The following is an 18323-nucleotide window of genomic DNA, read 5'->3' as shown; positions in this document are numbered from 1 at the left end:
TTTTTGCGGAAAAGCGTCCGTGCCAATCTAGACACGCTTTTGCAACATCCTGCCTTGGATCCTGGCACACAGGTTCCTGATAAGGGGAAACCAAAAAAGGGAAAAAGTCTCCAAAGAAATGTGCCTCTTCATTACATCACAAGGCACAGTCACCTAAGTGATGCACAACAAAAAAATCGTTACCGAGGGCTGACAAAGCACCTTGCCTCAGCACTTACGATGCTCCAGGAGTTTCCAGTACTGATCGTGATCTCTCCAGGAACAGTTCCCATAGAGCCCACACTGAGGCTACATGCCCTTCTGTGCCTGCCTCTCATGCCTTGGCACTTATTACAGCACCGAGTAACCAGACAACTGAATCCTCAGCACCGAGGATTACTGGGACGGCACTGCAGCCCATCAACATTGTTCCAGCACATAATGGTGCTGCAGCTACCTTGGCACCACAACCTCTATTGGTGCCGACTGCAACTGCACCACCTCCAGTATCACTGACAGTACCGATGGCTATGGCACTGTACACTCCAGCATCCAGATACTGACCTTATGGTGTTGTATACTTTTAATTCTTCATTTCTTGGTACGGACATGTCATTCCATCAACAACACCGAAACATCTCTCATCACTTTGGCAAGAAAGTCTACACCTTATCCACATTGCAGTTCAGAGTTGCCAATGATCCAGCAATGATGACCATGAAGGTGATTTATCATTCTCACCCCAGTTATCGCCTGGCACCGAAATGTCCGCACCATTGACTCATCCCAGTTTTAGGTACCCCATTGCCTCCAGCATACCCCCCTGGGGCCCACTCCCATGGATGCCACTGCCCAGGCCTTATGCTGCACAATGACAGTATTGGAGCCCATGGACTTATGACTACAAAAAGAGACATTTAAAAGAGAAACATACACAGCCCACATCCTCTCCTCTGCCACAATACTCATCACCACAGAAGAGGCAGCAGGAAACCACAGATCCACAATCTTGCAAGTTGGGCCCCAAGACATTCCCAGAGACAAACTCATCCTCCTCACCCAATGAGACAGTCATGCCACCTCGAACCACAGCTGATGACTTTACACCTTTCCAGGGTTGCAGTGGAACTAAATATTGTCATGGAGAAAGTGGAGAAGACACAGAACTCACCAATATCCTCCAAGCTACACCATTGTCCAAGATTGCTCTGCCTATGAATCCTATTATGGAGCCTGCCAAAACCGTGTGGCAAATGCCCACAACTATCCCCCTGACCTGTAAGAGAGCAGATAGGAAATATTACATCTCCCCAATGGGATCAGAATTCCTCTTCACCCATCCATCCCCAGACTTTCTTGTGGTGGATGCTGCCCATCAAAGGAACAAGCAGCATCAGCTTCATTCCGCCCCTGCTGACAAAGACAGCAAAAGACTGGATTTGTTTGGCAGGAAAGTCTACACCTTATCCACATTGCAGTTCAGAGTTGCCAATTACGCACCACTCCTCAGTAAATATGATTTTAACATCTACTCAAAATTCAACAATTTTATTGAGGATATACCCGAGGCCATGAAACAACAATTCAGGGTGGTCATTGTGGAAGGACACACAATTTCAAGAACAGCTCTGCAGGCTGCTCTCAATGCTGCAGATACTGCCACCAGATCAATAGTGACTGCAGTCATTATGAGACGGGCCTCTTGGTTTAACTCTTCTGAAATCCAGACAACTGTGGTGGATCTACCATTTGAGGCCAAGAAGCTCTTTTCAACCAAGACTAATTAGATCCTTTATTCCATGAAGGATTCCCAGCTAACACTCTGGTCTCTCAGCACCTATACACCTGCAATCAGGAGGCGGCAGTATCGATACCAACTGTACCCGAGACCAAGGTATTCACCCTAGACCTACCAGCGCCAGAGACAGGAACAACAACTGCAACAACAATGCAGTTGTGGCAGGCAACAGCGTAGTTGCAACCAGAGCTGCACTACCAATCAGCCAAATAACCAAATTTGAGCAATTGGTCGAGAGACTGAAAATGATTCTATCCACTTCAGAAATCCCAATTAACAATAAACCATTTACCCATCACCTTCGGTCCTTCTATGCCAATTGGCAAAATATAATAACTGACAGATGGATACTATAAACATCCTATCAGAATACACCATACCTTTTCTCTCCATTCTTCCTTCCCATCCTCCTATTCCATCCCTTGTTAGGGACCATTCTCACGAGGCCATCCTCCAACTGAGTACATAGAAGCAGTTTTACTCACATTATTTTCTGACACAAAAAAGGGCTGGAGGATGGCATCCAGTTTTGGACATGAGAACCCTCAACAAATTTGTAAAGAGGCAAAAATTCAAGACGGTAATGTTGACTACAATACCATTATCCCTTCTCTGGAGCCGGATGACTAATTTTCATCTCTCAACTTACAGGATGCCTATTTTCATGTTACTATTTCATCCTGCTCATAGACATTTCTCTGTTTTATCTTAGATACACAATACTACCAATATACGGTCCTACCCTTTGGACTTTCCACAGTGCCAACAGTTTTTTCCAAGATGTTGGCAGTGGTTATGGCCCACCTCAGGACATTATTATCTACCCTTATCTTGATGATTGCATCATCAAGGCAAGAACAGAGGACGATTCTCATTGCAGCACCTACCTCGTCTGAGAATGCTACCAATCATTGAGGCTATTAGTGAATGAGACAAAATCACTACTCATACCAACTCAGCCCATACAATTCGTTGGGGCGCAGCTCAAGTCGACCCTGCCATAGCCTCTCTACCGCTAGACAGGTTCTCAAAGATTCACAATTTAGTTCTAAAGTTGCACTTAATGCCATGTGTCCCCGCATATGATGGTCTTCAGCTACTTGGTCACATGGTTTCTTGCAACCCTATCATTCCAAATACCTGTGGGTATGTCTACACTACCCCGCTAGTTCGAACTAGCGGGGTAATGTATGCATACCGCACTTGCTAATGAAGCCCGGGATTTGAATTTCCCGGGCTTCATTAGCATAAGCGGGGAGCCGCCATTTTTAAATCCCCGCTGCTTCGAACCCCGTGTAGCGCGGCTACACGGGGCTCGAACTAGGTAGTTCGGAATAGGCACCCTAGTCCGAACTACCTAGTTCGAGCTCCGTGTAGCCGCGCTACACGGGGTTCGAAGCAGCGGGGATTTAAAAATGGCGGCTCCCCGCTTATGCTAATGAAGCCCGGGAAATTCAAATCCCGGGCTTCATTAGCAAGTGCGGTATGCATACATTACCCTCCTAGTTCGAACTAGGAGGGTAGTGTAGACATACCCAGACTCTTCATGAGATGTCTTCAGGGCTGGCTCAGGTCAATCTACAATCCAAATCTGTAAACCAAAACCCTGTCTATTCCTCCCACAGTAAAAAGTACAATACTATGGTGGACAAAACCAAATAATTTGTGCCTAGGCATCCATTTCCAAACTCCAGAACCTATGGTAGTCATCATGACAGATGCCTGCCTTAGGGTATGTCTACATTACAAAGTTAGTTCGAACTAACGGACGTTAGTTCAAACGAACTTTCATAGGCGCTACACTAGCGCTCCGTTAGTTCGAATTGAATTCGAACTAATGGAGCGCTTAGTTCGAACTAGGTAATCCTCATTCCACGAGGATTAAGCCTAGTTCGAACTAGCTAGTTCGAATTAAGGGGTGTGTAGCCCCTTAATTCGAACTAGTGGGAGGCTAGCCCTCCCCAGCTTTCCCTGGTGGCCACTCTGGCCAACACCAGGGAAACTCGTCTGCCCCCCTCCCGGCCCCGGACCCCTTAAAAGGGCACGGGCTGGCTATGGTGCCTGTGCCAGGTGCAAGCCTGCCAGCACCCAGCCAGCAGACCCTGCACCTGGCACGGATCGAGCCACCCACCCGATGCCCCCCAGCCCTCCCCCTCTTCCCGGGATCAGGCTGGCAGCTCCCGGGAGCTTGCCTGGGACCGCAAGAGGCGGGCACCTACCTGGGCTAGTGCGGACATCGTGGACCTCGTCCACAATCTCCGCACTAGGCACAGGAAAGTGGCCGGCTTGGGCAGGATAGCTGCCAGCCTGGCCACCCAGGAGCAGGTGTGCAAGAGAATCAAGGGGGTCCACTGAGACCCCCGACACTGAGCCCTGAGCTTACAATGGCCGTCCTGGGTCAGACCAAAGGTCCATCTAGCCCAGTAGCCTGTCTTCCAACAGCGGCCAACCCTAGGGACCCTGGAGGGGATGGACTGAAGACAGTGACCAAGCCATTTGTCTCATGCCATCCCTCTCCAGCCTTCCACAAACCTTGGGCAGGGACACCACTCCTACCCCCTGGCTAATACCACTCCATGGACCCAACCTCCATGACTTGATCTCACTTCCCTTTAAATTCTGTTCCAGTTCTAGCCTTCACAGCCTCCTGCAGCAAGGAGTTCCACAGGTTGACTCCTTGCTTTGTGAAGAACAACTTTCTCTTACTAGTTTGAAGCCTGCTACCCATTCCTTTCCTTTGGTGTCCTCTAGTCCTTCTTTATGGGAACTAATGAAGAACTTTTCTGTATGCACCGTCTCCACCCAACTCCTGCTTTTAGAGACCTTTATCCTGTCCCCCCTCCATCTCCTCTTTTCTAAGCTGAAAAGTCCCAGTCTCTTTAGCCTCTCTTTATATGGGACCTGTTCCCAACCCCTGATCATTTTAGTTGCCCTCCCCTCTCCCAGCCTCTCTCTTCCCCTCTCCCACCTCCTTTTCCCAGTCTCCCCCAGTTTTGTTCAATAAAGACAGATTCCATTTTGGAAGACACGTTATCTTTATTTTGTACATCAATAAGAAGGGGGGCTAGGGAAGGGTAAGTGGAAGGAGGTGAGGAAGGAATGGGGCACGAGCCACTGATGGGGAGGACTGGGCTGGCTCTGCGGGTTTCTGGGGGTGGAAGCTCTCCTGCAGCCCCCCAATTACCCCCTCTCCTTAGATGGCAGCCTGCGGCAAGTGCAGCCGGGCTGATGGCCGAGTGCTGTGATGTGCCCAGTGTGGGCACTCAGGGCACTCCAAGCCAGGACTGCTTTGCAAGCGGGGCACCCCTGAGAACTGTTTGTCCGGGGTGGGGGTCGGGACCCTTTAAGCACAGCCCTCGGCTAGCCTGAGACAGCATCTCCACGCTCTAAGTCCTCCTCTGATGCCCTGCCGGCACTGCTTCCGGCCATCCTTAACCCCGCTTCAGGGTCCACTTAATGTGGATGCGCTAGTTCGAATTAGCAAAACGCTAATTCGAACTAGTTTTTAATTCTAGATGCGTTAGTTCGAATTAGCTTAGTTCGAATTATCTAATTCGAACTAAGTTAGTTCGAATTAGTGCTGTAGTGTAGACATACCCTTACTGGGTAGGGGACACATATGAAAGACTCCAGTGCCCAGAGACTGTAGACCCAAACAGAATGTGCCCTATGCATCAACATCCTTGAACTTAGAGCTGTTCAACTCGCCTGCCAACATTTTCTACCTTAAATAGCCAGAAAACATCAGAATATATACCAACAACATTGCCTGCATGTTTTATGTAAACAGACAAAGTAGAGCCTGGTCCCATGCCTTAAGTACAGAGGCTATTGCCCTGCATAACTGGTGCCTCACCCATGCTGTCTCCATAAGCACATGTCACCTTCCTGATGCCCTAAACACTGCTGATGCACTAAACAGAACTCTATCTCAGGCCCACAAGTGGCAGATCATTCACAGAGTCCTCACCACAATTTTCAAACAGTGGGGATACCCCTGGATAGATATTTTTGCCACAAAGGCAAACAAAAGTGCCCCCTGTATTGCTCTAGACCAGTGTTTCTTAAACTTTTTAAGACTGAGGAACACCGAACAATGATTTTTAAAAAAAATTTTATGAGGAATACCAGGAAAAAAAGGTTGGCAGGGGAGGGGAACGGTCGGGGCAAGTTACTGAGCAGAAAAAACAAAACAAGAATGGTCGCCGGCACCTTAAAGGGCAGCCATTTTTTGAATTCTGACTCCTAGACAGTTTAAGAAACACTGCTCTAGACCCAGCATGGGCAAAGTCTCCCTCAGAGATGCTCTCATTCTCAAGTGGAATCATCACCTACTATATGCCTTCTCTCCAATTCCACTTCTCAACAGAACAATTCTCAAAATAAGGAGGGACAAGGTGAAGATAATCCTCATAGCCCCTTGTTGGACCCGACAACCGTGATTTCCTTTCCTGAACAAAATGACTCTGTGTCCCCCAATCATGCTTCCATGTAACCCAAGGATACTTTTCCAACCAGGGATCCAGGCTCCACAGCCACAGTTTTTAATCCTGCACCTGAAAGCCTGGTACCTAGATGATTCCCAGGGATAGACCAACAGTGCTCAATTCAGATACAAAACATCCTTTTGCACAGTAGAGCTCCCTCAACTCGAAAAACATACATGCATAAATTGTCTCACTTCATTCATTGGGATACTCCCTGCAACATAAGTGCAGAGACAGCCCCATTCATTACCAGTCATCCTGGATTACTTAGTGCACCTCAAACAGTCGCATCTCTCTATGAGCTCAATCAAGATACATTTGGCAGCTATCGCAACTTTCCATACGAGGACTGATGATATTACAGTCTTCGCACATCCAATAATGAAACTATTTCTGAAAGACCTACAAGCATTATATCTAGATGTAACCATTTCACATAAGCCATGGGACTTACATTCAGTGCTAAACACCCTCACACAACCACCATTTGAACCCATGGCTACATGCTCACTTTTCCACCTGTCCCTGAAAACAGCATTCCTAGTAGCAATAACATCTGCACATCGGGTAGGGGAAATGGACACCTGATTTGTCCCATACACCCATACACCATTTTCTTCAAAGATAAGGTGTCCCTGCACACCCAACCCAGCTTCCTTCCCAAAGTCCGCTCGTCTTTTCACATTAACCAGATGATTCATTTACCAGTATTCTTCCCCAAGCCCCATGCTAATATCTTCAAAGCACAAATGCATACCCTTGATATACACAGAGCATTTTCCTTTTATTTACATAGAACAAGACCTTTCAGACTGTCTAGTATAGACCAGGTCACAGTTAAAATTCTGTACATACTTAAGTGCTTCAAAGGATGAAAGCTAGATAGTTCAGCATCTTGCCAGACTGAGTCCTTAGGTTATGTGCAGTACACGTACTTTTGTAATTGTAATACACATATTTTTATTTCTACTTATTAGTAACCAATAATGATTTTATTGCCTATTTAACATCTTATTTAAATGTTCAGATGCTCCCAAGCTTTTCCTTTCAAGATGGCTACATCATATGTCTAGACCTTTCGATAGCCATTTTATCATGATGTGTAAATATAAATAAATCCATGAAATATATTATTAAATAATAAAAGTGAGCATAAATGTAAATCAGATCCAGTACTAGGTATAAGAACACTAAACAATTGCTTAGGGCCCTGAGCAGCTCAAGAGGGCCCCTATTTATTTTTAATATGAGTTAGCGGGGGAAAAATATTCCTGCTTAAAGCCCCCAATGGTTGAGCATTGCCTCTGATATAAGTAAAATTAAATTCTTAGCATGTCCCAGGATGTAGCCCAGAAAACAAAGGTTTGCAGTGGACAAAGTTGAGTGAAACAAAGCAAGCTGGTACAACAGGCATAGTACTTGCAAAGTTGAATATTAATATCCATGCTAATATTAATATTAGTATGGATACTAATACAGAGTAATTTCTTGGTAAATTAAGCAAAGCTTCTTAAGAAAGGATGAGTGAAAGAGAAACAATAATGGGAAAACTGAAACAGCTTGATAGATGGTATTTTAATATTTAATTAGAAAGAGCAGAAAAAAGAAACTAACAAGAGGTGAACAAAAATTTCCCATCAAAACCTCTTTATACCAAAAACATAGATTGACTAACAGATTTTACAAATTGATGTAGAATTTGTCAATTTCTGTTTAAAAATGTAAACTTTTTTAGTTGTTCATTGAAAAATTCCCACCCAAAAAAGTTTTTTAGTCAACTGAAATGAATTTTTGTTTTGATTTTTTTGGCATGATTAGAGACCTGAAAAATCAGTTATTCACACAGCTCTACACAATTTTAAGGCTGTGTTGTTCCCTCATATAGGATATGTCTACACTACAAAGTTAGTTTGAATTAACTTTCATAGGCGCTACACATGCAAACCGCTAGTTTGAACTTAATTCAAACTAGCGGAGCGCTTAATTCGAACTAGGTAAACCTCATTCTACGAGGACTAACACCTAGTTCAAATTAAGTAGTTCGAATTAAGGGCTGTGTAGCCATTTAATTCGAACTAGTTGGAGGCTAGGCCTTCTCAGCTTGCCCTGGTGGCGACCACCCTGTGGAGCAGCACCCGGTTGATGGCCTTGACCACATAGCAAACCGCAAATCACTGGGGCTCCCAGGTGGCTGGGAGTGTTCGTTCCCTGGCACTGCCCTGCACCCCACTCCCAGAAGCAACCCCTACGGGCAGCGTGTAGTACGGCCGGGACAGACTGAACCCTCCAGTGCAGGGCACTTTTGCCTCCTCCCCCATCCGTTTTCCCCTCCTTGCAGTCCCCGTCCCCCCAGGCACAGTGGCCAGTGGGTGCCGTACCTGCATGAGCACTGCTCCGACAGTGGATCTCCTCGCGCTAAACTGGTTCCCAACAGCTGTCCGGCATGGAGAGCTTCCACAGAGCGATTGCCACATGCTTCTGTAGGGGGATGGCGGGCCTCATGCGAGTGTCCCGTCACTGCAGAGCACGGGCGAGCCACTCACAGAGCTCCAGGAAGGTGTCCTTCTTCATCCTGAAGTTCTGGGTCCACTGTCTGTGTCCCCAGCGCTCCAGGACGATGCAGTCCCACCAGTTGCTGCTGGTGTCCAGACGCCAGATGCGGCAGGGCACGCTGGCATCCGGGCACGGCTGCCGCTCCTCCAAACCTCCGGAGAGGCCAGGGGGAGAGGCAGGGGGCTGATGTTCACCAGGTGGTGCAAGGCAGCCTCCACCCATTGCTGGCAGGCTTGCAGCAGCAAGTCCAAAAACTGGAGCAGCATGCCCAGGGTGAGCTCTGGCTCCGTGTTGCCAACTGCAACAGCATCCCCAATGGGAAGCACCGACACAGGCAGGCGGAGAAAAACACTTTGCTGTCCCTCTGCGAGGTAGGCAAGCAAGCGGAAAAGCTGAGAACCGGCTGTCCACGGGGGTTCCTTTAAGCACGAGCCTCAGATAGCCTCAGACAGCAGCCACGCAAAGCAACTACTGACCTCATGCCCTGCCGAAACCGGTTTCAGCTGCCCTTAAATGCGACCCAGCGTCCAATCAGTGTGGACGCTCTAGTTCGAATTAGCAAAACGTTAATTCGAATTAGTTTTTAAGTCTAGATGTGCTAATTCGAATTAGCTTAGTTCGAATAAACTAATTCGAATTAAGTTAGTTTGAATTAGTGCTGTAGTGTAGACATACTCTCACATATTAATGATGGTCATTTTTTGTAGTCACAAACTGCCTACTCTGTCCTTCTCTTTTTGTCATCAGGTCTCTCCACCATTATTCATGCTGGCATAAACCTGTGGTGAATTTAGCCCAAAGTGTATAATCAAAGTCTTACTTTTGTCTCCTAAAACTATATCTTCAATAAAGGCTGTACTTAATTTTTAATATTGTTTTAAAACCTATTATTCATTATAGGTAGTATTTCTTATAAAGGTTGTCAATCATCAAGATTAACAGCAAGTCAGAATAGCATAGCAGGATCTCTAAGGTAACTGGATATAGCTCATGCTTTTATAAGATGTGACAGCTTTTGTAAAGTGAAGGAAAATAATTCTTGCCTCTCATCAAAAATCTGTGTACCATAAAGGCCGTATTGTGTATTTTGCATTTCCAAAGAAGAAAAGATATTGTGCACTACAGAAAGGATGTGGACACATTGGAGAGGGTTCAGCGGAGAGCAACCAAAATGATTAGGGGGCTGGAGCACATGACCTATGAGGAGAGGCTGAAGGATTTGGGCTTATTTACTCTACAGAAGGGAAGAGTGAGGGGGGAATTGATAGCAGCCTTCAACTTCCTGAACAGAGGTTCCAAAAAGTATGTAGAGAAGCTGTTCTCAGTAGTGACAGATGGCAGAACAAGGAGCAATGGTCTCAAGTTACAGTGGGGAAGTGGGGAAGGTCTAGGTTGGATATTAGGGAAAACTCTTTCACTCGGAGGGTGGTGAAGTACTGGAATGGGTTACCTAGGGAGGTGGTGGAATCTCCATCCCTAGAGGTTTTTAAGTCTCGGCTTGACAAAGCCTGGCTAGGTAGATTTAGTTGCGATTGGTCCTGCTTTGGGCAGGGGGCTAGACTCGATGACCTCCTGAAGTCTCTTCCAGCCCTATGTTTCTATAACTCAGAGTGTACGTCTAGACTACATTTTTCTTTTGAAAGAAAATATGCAAATTCAGTGGTAATTTGCTTATCTTCTTCTGAGCACTTTTTCGAAAGAGGTTTTTTTTTTTGGAGAGAGTTTAGACATGGTTCTTTTTTTAAGGAAGAAGGTTCTTTCAAAAAAAAGGGGGTTTTTTCGAAAGAACTGCACCTAAACTGCTTGCTTTTTCGAAAAAAACTCTTTTGACAAAGCGATTGTGTCAGCCGACGGTCAGGGCAGTGTGTGTGTGTGTGTCTCCTAAGTCTTTAACTACTAAGACACGAAGTCTCGTTGCAGCGGGCAGCCAGAAGACTGAAAGGAGCCCCGAGAATTTAATGTCCATGTCTTTACTGCTAGGACCGGGGTCCCGTCGCAGAGGGTGGCCAGCAGACCAACAGATGCCCCAGTTTGTAGGAAGAGCTTATTACACCTAAGATTTTAGCTGCTAGAACACAGGGTTCCTTTGCAGAGGGCAGCCCAGGAAAGGCTGAAAGGTGCCCCAGTGGACCCTGTTACCTGGGAGTGACACAGATCCAAACGCCCAAGCTCTTCCTATAACTATCCCTTTATGACTGGCTGAAGTTCTTTTAAATTGTGCTTGGTTCTATTACAGCAACTGAAGGAGTCAGGTCAAAGCTTAAACAGTTACAGGTTTATTAAAGGAACTTATAAATCATATGGTTACAATGGCTATTGCTCTATTTCTTAAATGCTAGCAAATATATATATAGATCTTAAAAAGTGGTTACAGGAAAAAGGTAAAGATAGAAAATAGAAATAATGGTACCAAATGACAGCTTAATCTTTAAAGAGCTCTAACACTATGTATATATATACTTAAACAAAGGACCACATCCAGGTACAATTTTTACCCCCTTCTGTGCCTCTCGACTCCAGCGTGTCAGGCCAGGGTCGGTCCCTCAATTCATCGGAAAGACGAATACGAGGTGGGCGTCCCCTCTGGAACCTCAGGAGGTCAAACACCAAACCCGACCAGCAGATAGGTGGTAGATTGACATACAAAGTCAGTGTGCTGCTGGACTCATCTTTATACCCCTGGGGGCCCGTATTCTCTTTCTTATCTTAAGAGGCCAAATTTTACTGGTCCGTTTTGTGGCGCCAGTTCTTAAAAGCAAGTTTCAAAATAATTTACACTTGTAAGAAAGGAAGATAGCTAAATTAGGACTGACGGATATTCTTTGCTGGGCGGGAGATTCCTCCCCCCACGGACGGCTGTGTGTTCGTATCAATATGGGTTAAGTCCAGGGCACGATGTACAGCCTCTTGGTCAACAATTATTTTGACCACCCTCCTATCTCTGCTTACAGTTGGTCATGGTCACTGAGCCAGCATATCTAAACCTCTTGCTCCAAGGTTTTCAAAAAATATGCTGTTTTCCTGCTCTTATGTGCCCTGCATGGTTTCAAGCAGACAAAGATGGATGTTAAATGGGGGTTCGTGTCTGGCTACAGATTGGAAGAAGATATGCAAATTACCATGGAATTTGCATATCTTCTTTCAAAAGAAAAACGTAGTCTAGTCGTACTCAGAGAGAAAAGAGTAACCTACATCGAATCACTGAACCATTTTCTGATGCACCTACATCTCACTTAGAAGTTTCTTTCAAAGTATTGACAATCTTCACTTTTTAACTTACATGAATTATGGAAATCACAGGACAATGGTTCCAGACAATGTAAATGCATGACATCAACAATTATGAATTATAAGAACAGAAAAATGGCCATACTAAGTCAGAGGAATGGTCCATCTAGTCCAACATCTTCTCTTCTGATAGTGGCTGGTGCCATGTACTGCAGAGGGAATGAACAAAACAGGGTATCAGATATAAAATGATTTGGAACAGGTCTCAAGTTATTTGTTACCTGTCATCTAGTCTAGCTTCTGGCAGTCAGATGCTTGGAGGACACTCAGAGCATGAGGTTGCATCACTGCATATCTTGGCTAATAGCCATTGATGGACCTGTCCTCCATGAATTTGTCTATTTTTTAACCCAGTTATACTTTTGGAGGTCCATTGGGTGAGGAAACAAATCCTTACATTTATTTTAAACCTGCTGTCTATTAATTTCACAATATTATAAATTGTCAGATTGATATTAAATACATAATTGAAATATTAAAATGTCCTTTTTCCTGTTTCATCACTTTCTTTCTTGTCTCTTTTCAGTTGTTTGAAAAATGCTATCTAATAATCTAATATGATAAATAATACATGTGTAGTATGTCGTAACTGATACTATATTTCTCCTTTAAAATATTAACTTTGATAATTTCTTTAACAATTGAAATACAAAAAGGTCAACACCATTAAGAATGCCACATACCGGATATTCGTTCACTTCATCATCTGGATCACAAAGTAGTAGAACAGGCACATGGGATACTTCTGGTTTCAGAACTCCTCAGTTGTATGCATGTACAACACCTTCCTCACAGTCATCTGTAACCAGACAGCCAATCACCATCTCCAGTCTTCTACAGAGGCAACATGTAGGCAAGTAAATTTTTTGAATTATCAAAATTAAATTATTTGCCTTGAAAAGTCTTCACGGTACAATATAAATTATTGATTATGCAATACACAGGATATAATTTTGGAAAATGTAAGGTATACTATCAACATAGTTCAATCCTTGTGGAGGCCATTTAGTGATTTGGGGGCAAAAGTTTGTCAGGGATGGTACTTGGTCCTGCTGAGAAGGCAGGGGACTGGACTCAATGACCTTTCAAGGTCCCTTCCAGTTCTAGGAGATAGGCAATCTCCATTAATATAATATTGTGAAACTTTCCATACAATAGTTACAGTAATTAAAATATATCTTTTATTTTAATTTGTACGATACTATTATAATAAAAATATAGAAAAGCTTAAATCTAGTAATCTAAGAATCTTACTCTTAAGAGCTGAATTTCTGATGTAAAGCAAATAATTTAAATGTAGCATAGTAGGGTTATCCTCGATTTACACCTGAGATCAGAGTCTTGCCCTACCATCTTTTAAAGCAGTGGTTCCCAACCTGTGGCCTGCATACCTCTGGTGGTCCACAGCGGTATTTTAGGAGGTCCATGGAAAGTTAAAAATAAGGATTGGGCCCACCTTTCTTTTCTTTTTCTTTTCCTTTTCTCTTTTTTATTTTCTCCTCCAGGGAGGGAGGTCTATGAAATTTTAATAGATTGTAAAGGGGTCCGTATGTAAAAAAAGGTTGGGAATCACTGTTTAAAAATTGGAATCCTAACTCCAAGTATGAGGCGCAGTCCTATTCACATACATAAAGCCACTGTTTACTGTAAAATCATACTATATTTGCATTCATAGAAATAGCTTGGCCAAAATCCATACCATGTGTTCCTTTATGTTTGTTTTTATGTTAATATGTATGATAATTTTTCATTTTTGGTTTTTATTTTTAATTTTTCTTAACAAAATAGATTTCCAAGAGCACATAAACAATTGATAGAGTGATTCTTTGGCTTTATGTAAAAATATTTATATCTGTATTTTTAAATCTTCCTTCTTATAGGGTCTACTAATCTTGGAGGACATTCAGTAGAAAGATAAGCAATCTGAATTAAATAAGCATCTGGAGAAACTCTCCACTAGCTTGTATACATCAGAGTATGTGTAATTTCTATAAAATGTAATACTGGAATAAAATAATGAACTGGTCACCTTGGTGAAAGCACTTTTAAAATAAAATTGCTAATTAACATTCACAGTTCTTTTAAATGGAAAAAAATTACTGTTCTTAAAATCTTTGACCAAAATTTATTGCATACATTTTCAAGTTTTTGTAACCAGGCATCAAGACTAAATATGACATCAGATTCAATAAGCACTTTTTTCAAATACTCAGCTGTTGGTGAGAGCTCAAATTTGCTGACTCTCCAAACTAGCAATGTATATGAGTAGCTACAAAGTGCATATTTGTTTAAATGGTTGTGCACATGTACACTGTTGTGTGTATGCTCAGTATTAGAGATGGGACCAGATCAAAACTCCAGATCCTAACATCTTTGTCTTTGTTAGTATTTGTATCTAGGACACCAGATCATGATTCCTGTTCCACTGTGGACTTACACTAGAGAAATGCACACGTTTCTGGGATTTTAAATTCTGGCAGGACTGCCGGGACATGATGAAGTAGCAATCCAACACTCCACAAAATCCACCATTAGATTTGGTTGGCACTTCCCACTTCCCAGACATCAAGAGAAGCAAGACCATCTGGGATTCCCACAGAAAGATTGGAGGTTTGCCTGCTTCCCTGATAGAACACAGTAATGAATGGTGGCTTTGGAGACCAGCACAATGCCTGGGTGATAGAGGTCTTGTGATAAGTGCTGTTCTTTTGAGATTTCAACCATTTGGTTCAGATGCTCGGTCTGAATTTGGATCCAAACTGCTATCCTGGTTTGAATAAAAATCTCAATTCTAACTTTGAGAGCATCTGATTCCAGGCACATCTGAGTCAGCCCATTTCTATTCAATACACATTTTTCAAATGCTCATATCTGATAAAATTTTAAAAAAAATCTTCAAACCAAGCAAAGTCTTCATTGAGTCCATAAGTTTCTAGCTACTCATTTGAGATTTTTTTTGCAGACATGTAAAGAAATACATGGTTAATATTTCTATATATTTTTTACAGTAGGAAACTTTGTTCCCATTTTCCTCTAAATCAAACAGCAGAAAAGATTATCAAATAATTTACCTTCAGGCAGAATTTTAACACCAACATAAATGATTCAGAAAGACATTAACATAAAACGAAGGATTGCAATGAAAAATAATTTAAATACTTTCACTCTGCTTACACTAGCTCTTACAGGTGAAGTTATAAAAATGGCAATGTAAGCTTCCATACTTAATCATGTATCAATGATTTCCATATCAGAGTAGTTCAAATTATAAGTAAAAGATGTTTTTCTGAACTGCCATTTCTTCTCACTTCAAACTCATCCTGGAATCTGAAAGTCAAGCTGTGCTCTTTCTGGCTTCTGAAAGCCAAATGCTGCCCTTTGCTGTAATGGCTGAACTTTATTACTATACTTTCTGTGGAATTGGACAAGTGTAACTAAAGGCAGAATGGAACTTGGTGATATCGCACAGTTGGCTCTTCCAATAGAATTTACTTGGCAGTGTTTTTGGTGTTGAACACACAGGGAAAGAATCCTGTTCACTCTTGAAGCTGTTGATTCTGCAGAGCTGACAGTAATTAAAAGTAGGTGTGACTCTGAATACATGAAACAGATCGTGTGAGTGGGAAGGTACCATATTTACATAATACAATCATATTTCATTATAAAAGTAAACTAAACTGTGCCTCAAGTTGTCCTCACCATCTATGCTTTCTTTTGGATGGAAATACTAGAACCTTATTCATTTCCTTTAGTGAATCCTTCTTCAGAGGAGTTCTTAAGCCCCCACTTAGACCTGCTTGGTGAAAAGCAGCATGTAGTGAGGAAGGCCTGTGATCCTCCTCTTCCCTTCAGGCAGCAGCAAACCTTTGGTGTTGAGTTCCTTTTCCCAACACATACACAGACTGCAGGAGGCAGCCTGAGATCCTCTATTCCCTTGCTCCTTTCCCCAGGCAGCACTTGGAACACTCACCCACACAGTTTGAATTTATCTCTTGATGTGAGTAATACTTCTGAAGAGTAATTAGCTTAATGAACTGTACTATATTGCACCAAGTGGCAAGCCTAGAATATTTTCAAAGTGCTTTAAGAGGGGAAAATATGCCTGGGGCCCCTTACTAGGGGAGTTTCTATCTGAGGGTTTTATACTGCTGCCAACTATTGATATATCTGGGTGCCTTCCACATAATATCAACAGCAATAACTAAGTCCCTGTTGGACTTTATGGAGTCCCTGGCACATGTCTTTCCAAAGTCAGAATATTGGTTAAAGTAAAGTTTGGGGATTGTTTTTATTGAGGTTGATAAGGTTTTGGGAATAGAAAGGGGTGCTCGTATTACTTATGGATCTACTGCAAATTGCTCAAAAATGTAAGTTGGTCAAAAGCTATTAACTATTTCACTTGATGGTTGCAATCCAATCCTGAAACCTATAGCAGTAGTAAAAAGTTTAGAGGGAGAGGAAAGGGAAATACAGTTTGATTCAAAATTAATAAACGGCTTTGGAACAGAGGCTGCAAATTTTGGAAAATATTAATAAGTGCCTGTGTATTGATGAGATTGATGAGAATTTCAACTGTGCAAATAAATTATTTTAGAGTTTATAACTAGGTCATTTGAAATTCAAAACAACAGTAGTGGCATAGTGGATCTAATTTACAATATAGAGCAATTTCTTGCAAAAATATTTTTTTAATGAAAATTGTGTATCTTAAATTTGATACGTTCATGTTGCCATTTTTGTTTCTGTTTTTTTAGTATTGTACAACACAAAAATAATTAAAATATTTAAAAGAGCATTTCTTAAAAAAGAGAAAAAAAGAAAGTGTTCTCTGTAATACAAAGACAAACATGGCTACCTCTCTGAGACTCTGTAATACACTGTACACAGTAGTCCAAACATTGTGCTTATATTTAAGCATCTCCTATGGGAATCAATGGACATTTCCATTCATGTAAATGAATGCAGAATTTAGCCACATTACATTTAGTCATAAGCGGTTTTCCAATGAGCCACAAGTTCCCGAATACAAACATAAATAATATAATTGCTGAACCATTCATAACTATTGCTTCACAAGCATTAGCACAAAAAAGTTGTTGCTTTGGAGACTTCACTCTGCTTTATCTAAAATGAAATATGTAATTGAGCAATGGTACACCAGAGGGTGCTAAATCACCTTTAAACAAAATAATTTTTCATCAGGTTTTGTAGGCCATATACTAGTATAAAAGTGGTGAGGTGTTCTGGTCCTCATAGTTCAGGGAATGTTTCAAAAAGATAGAGATTATACAAAGAAAGGCAACAAATATGATATAAGGCTTTAAAGATAAAACCTACAGAAAAGATAATCTGAGAGCATTATCTATAGTTTACAAATACCTTACGGCAGGGGTTCTCAAACTTTGTGATACCGTGACCCCCCTCTAAGTTGCTCACAACCCCCTCTAAATTGCTGCAACCCCCCCTCTATGTTGCCCCAGGAGATCCGGACCCACAGTTTGAGAAATGCAGATTTACGGGTAACAATAGTAATGGAAGCAGAAAATTAGTGACACTAATAGGGCAAGGAGCAGTGACTTGAAGCAGAGAAATATTTAGGCTAGATAGAGGAACATTCAACAGAATAATCTGGCAATGGAGTTGACTCCCAGGGGATAATATCAAGGCACCATCACTGTGGAAATTCAAGAATACATGAGATTAGATGTTGGTGGGAATAATGTAGTGCAGAGTCTTGAAAATTGTAGGGGTCATACTGAATGACCTAGGAGTTCTTTTCTGGCCTTTCTAGCTACAGTTCTATGATTTCCAATTCTTTATTCCTCACTTAAATACAAATTATACAAAAGGGCTAAATTGTGTCTTTGGGGTTTCAGTTGCAATTGTGTGTATGTGAAAATGTACTCTGCCAGCTATAGGCCCCTCCTGTGACTGTTGGGAGCATAAGGTGACACCACTGCTTCTTATAAAAAGGAGTGTGATGGGCACTCTTTCCAGTGCTGGCTTTCCTTTGCTGCAAAATAGAGGATGGGGTATCTAAGGAAGGAACCCATCCTCATCCCAACACTTTTTGAATGTGTGTTTATTTTGAGATGAGTAAATCTTAAAAGCATAATATAGCCAGTAACACTTAATAATCAAATATTTAACCAGGAACAAATTTACTCAACCAATAAATCAGCTGTGATAAAAACTCTTTATTACACCACCATTATATA

At 42.4% G+C, this 18323-nt stretch overlaps 1 protein-coding gene across 1 annotated transcript in view; it reads left to right on the top strand.

Annotated features, from left to right (window-relative positions):
- Window positions 1-14023, top strand: part of RNF212 (ring finger protein 212) — a 55914-nt gene extending 41891 nt beyond the window's left edge. The window contains exons 10-12 of the mRNA XM_025185865.3: window positions 9718-9790; window positions 12762-12958; window positions 13986-14023. Of these exons, the coding sequence (XP_025041650.1) occupies window positions 9718-9790; window positions 12762-12958; window positions 13986-14023 (308 nt within the window). The remainder of the gene's footprint in view (window positions 1-9717; window positions 9791-12761; window positions 12959-13985) is intronic.
- Window positions 14024-18323: the final 4300 nt, after the last annotated feature.

Source organism: Pelodiscus sinensis, chromosome 4 (genome assembly GCF_052426305.1).
Source record: "Pelodiscus sinensis isolate ZL-2025 chromosome 4, ASM5242630v1, whole genome shotgun sequence".
In the NCBI taxonomy this organism is placed as follows: Eukaryota; Metazoa; Chordata; order Testudines; family Trionychidae; genus Pelodiscus; species Pelodiscus sinensis.
The sequence above is the reverse complement of the archived record's forward strand: the minus strand, read 5'-3'. Positions and strand labels throughout refer to the sequence as shown.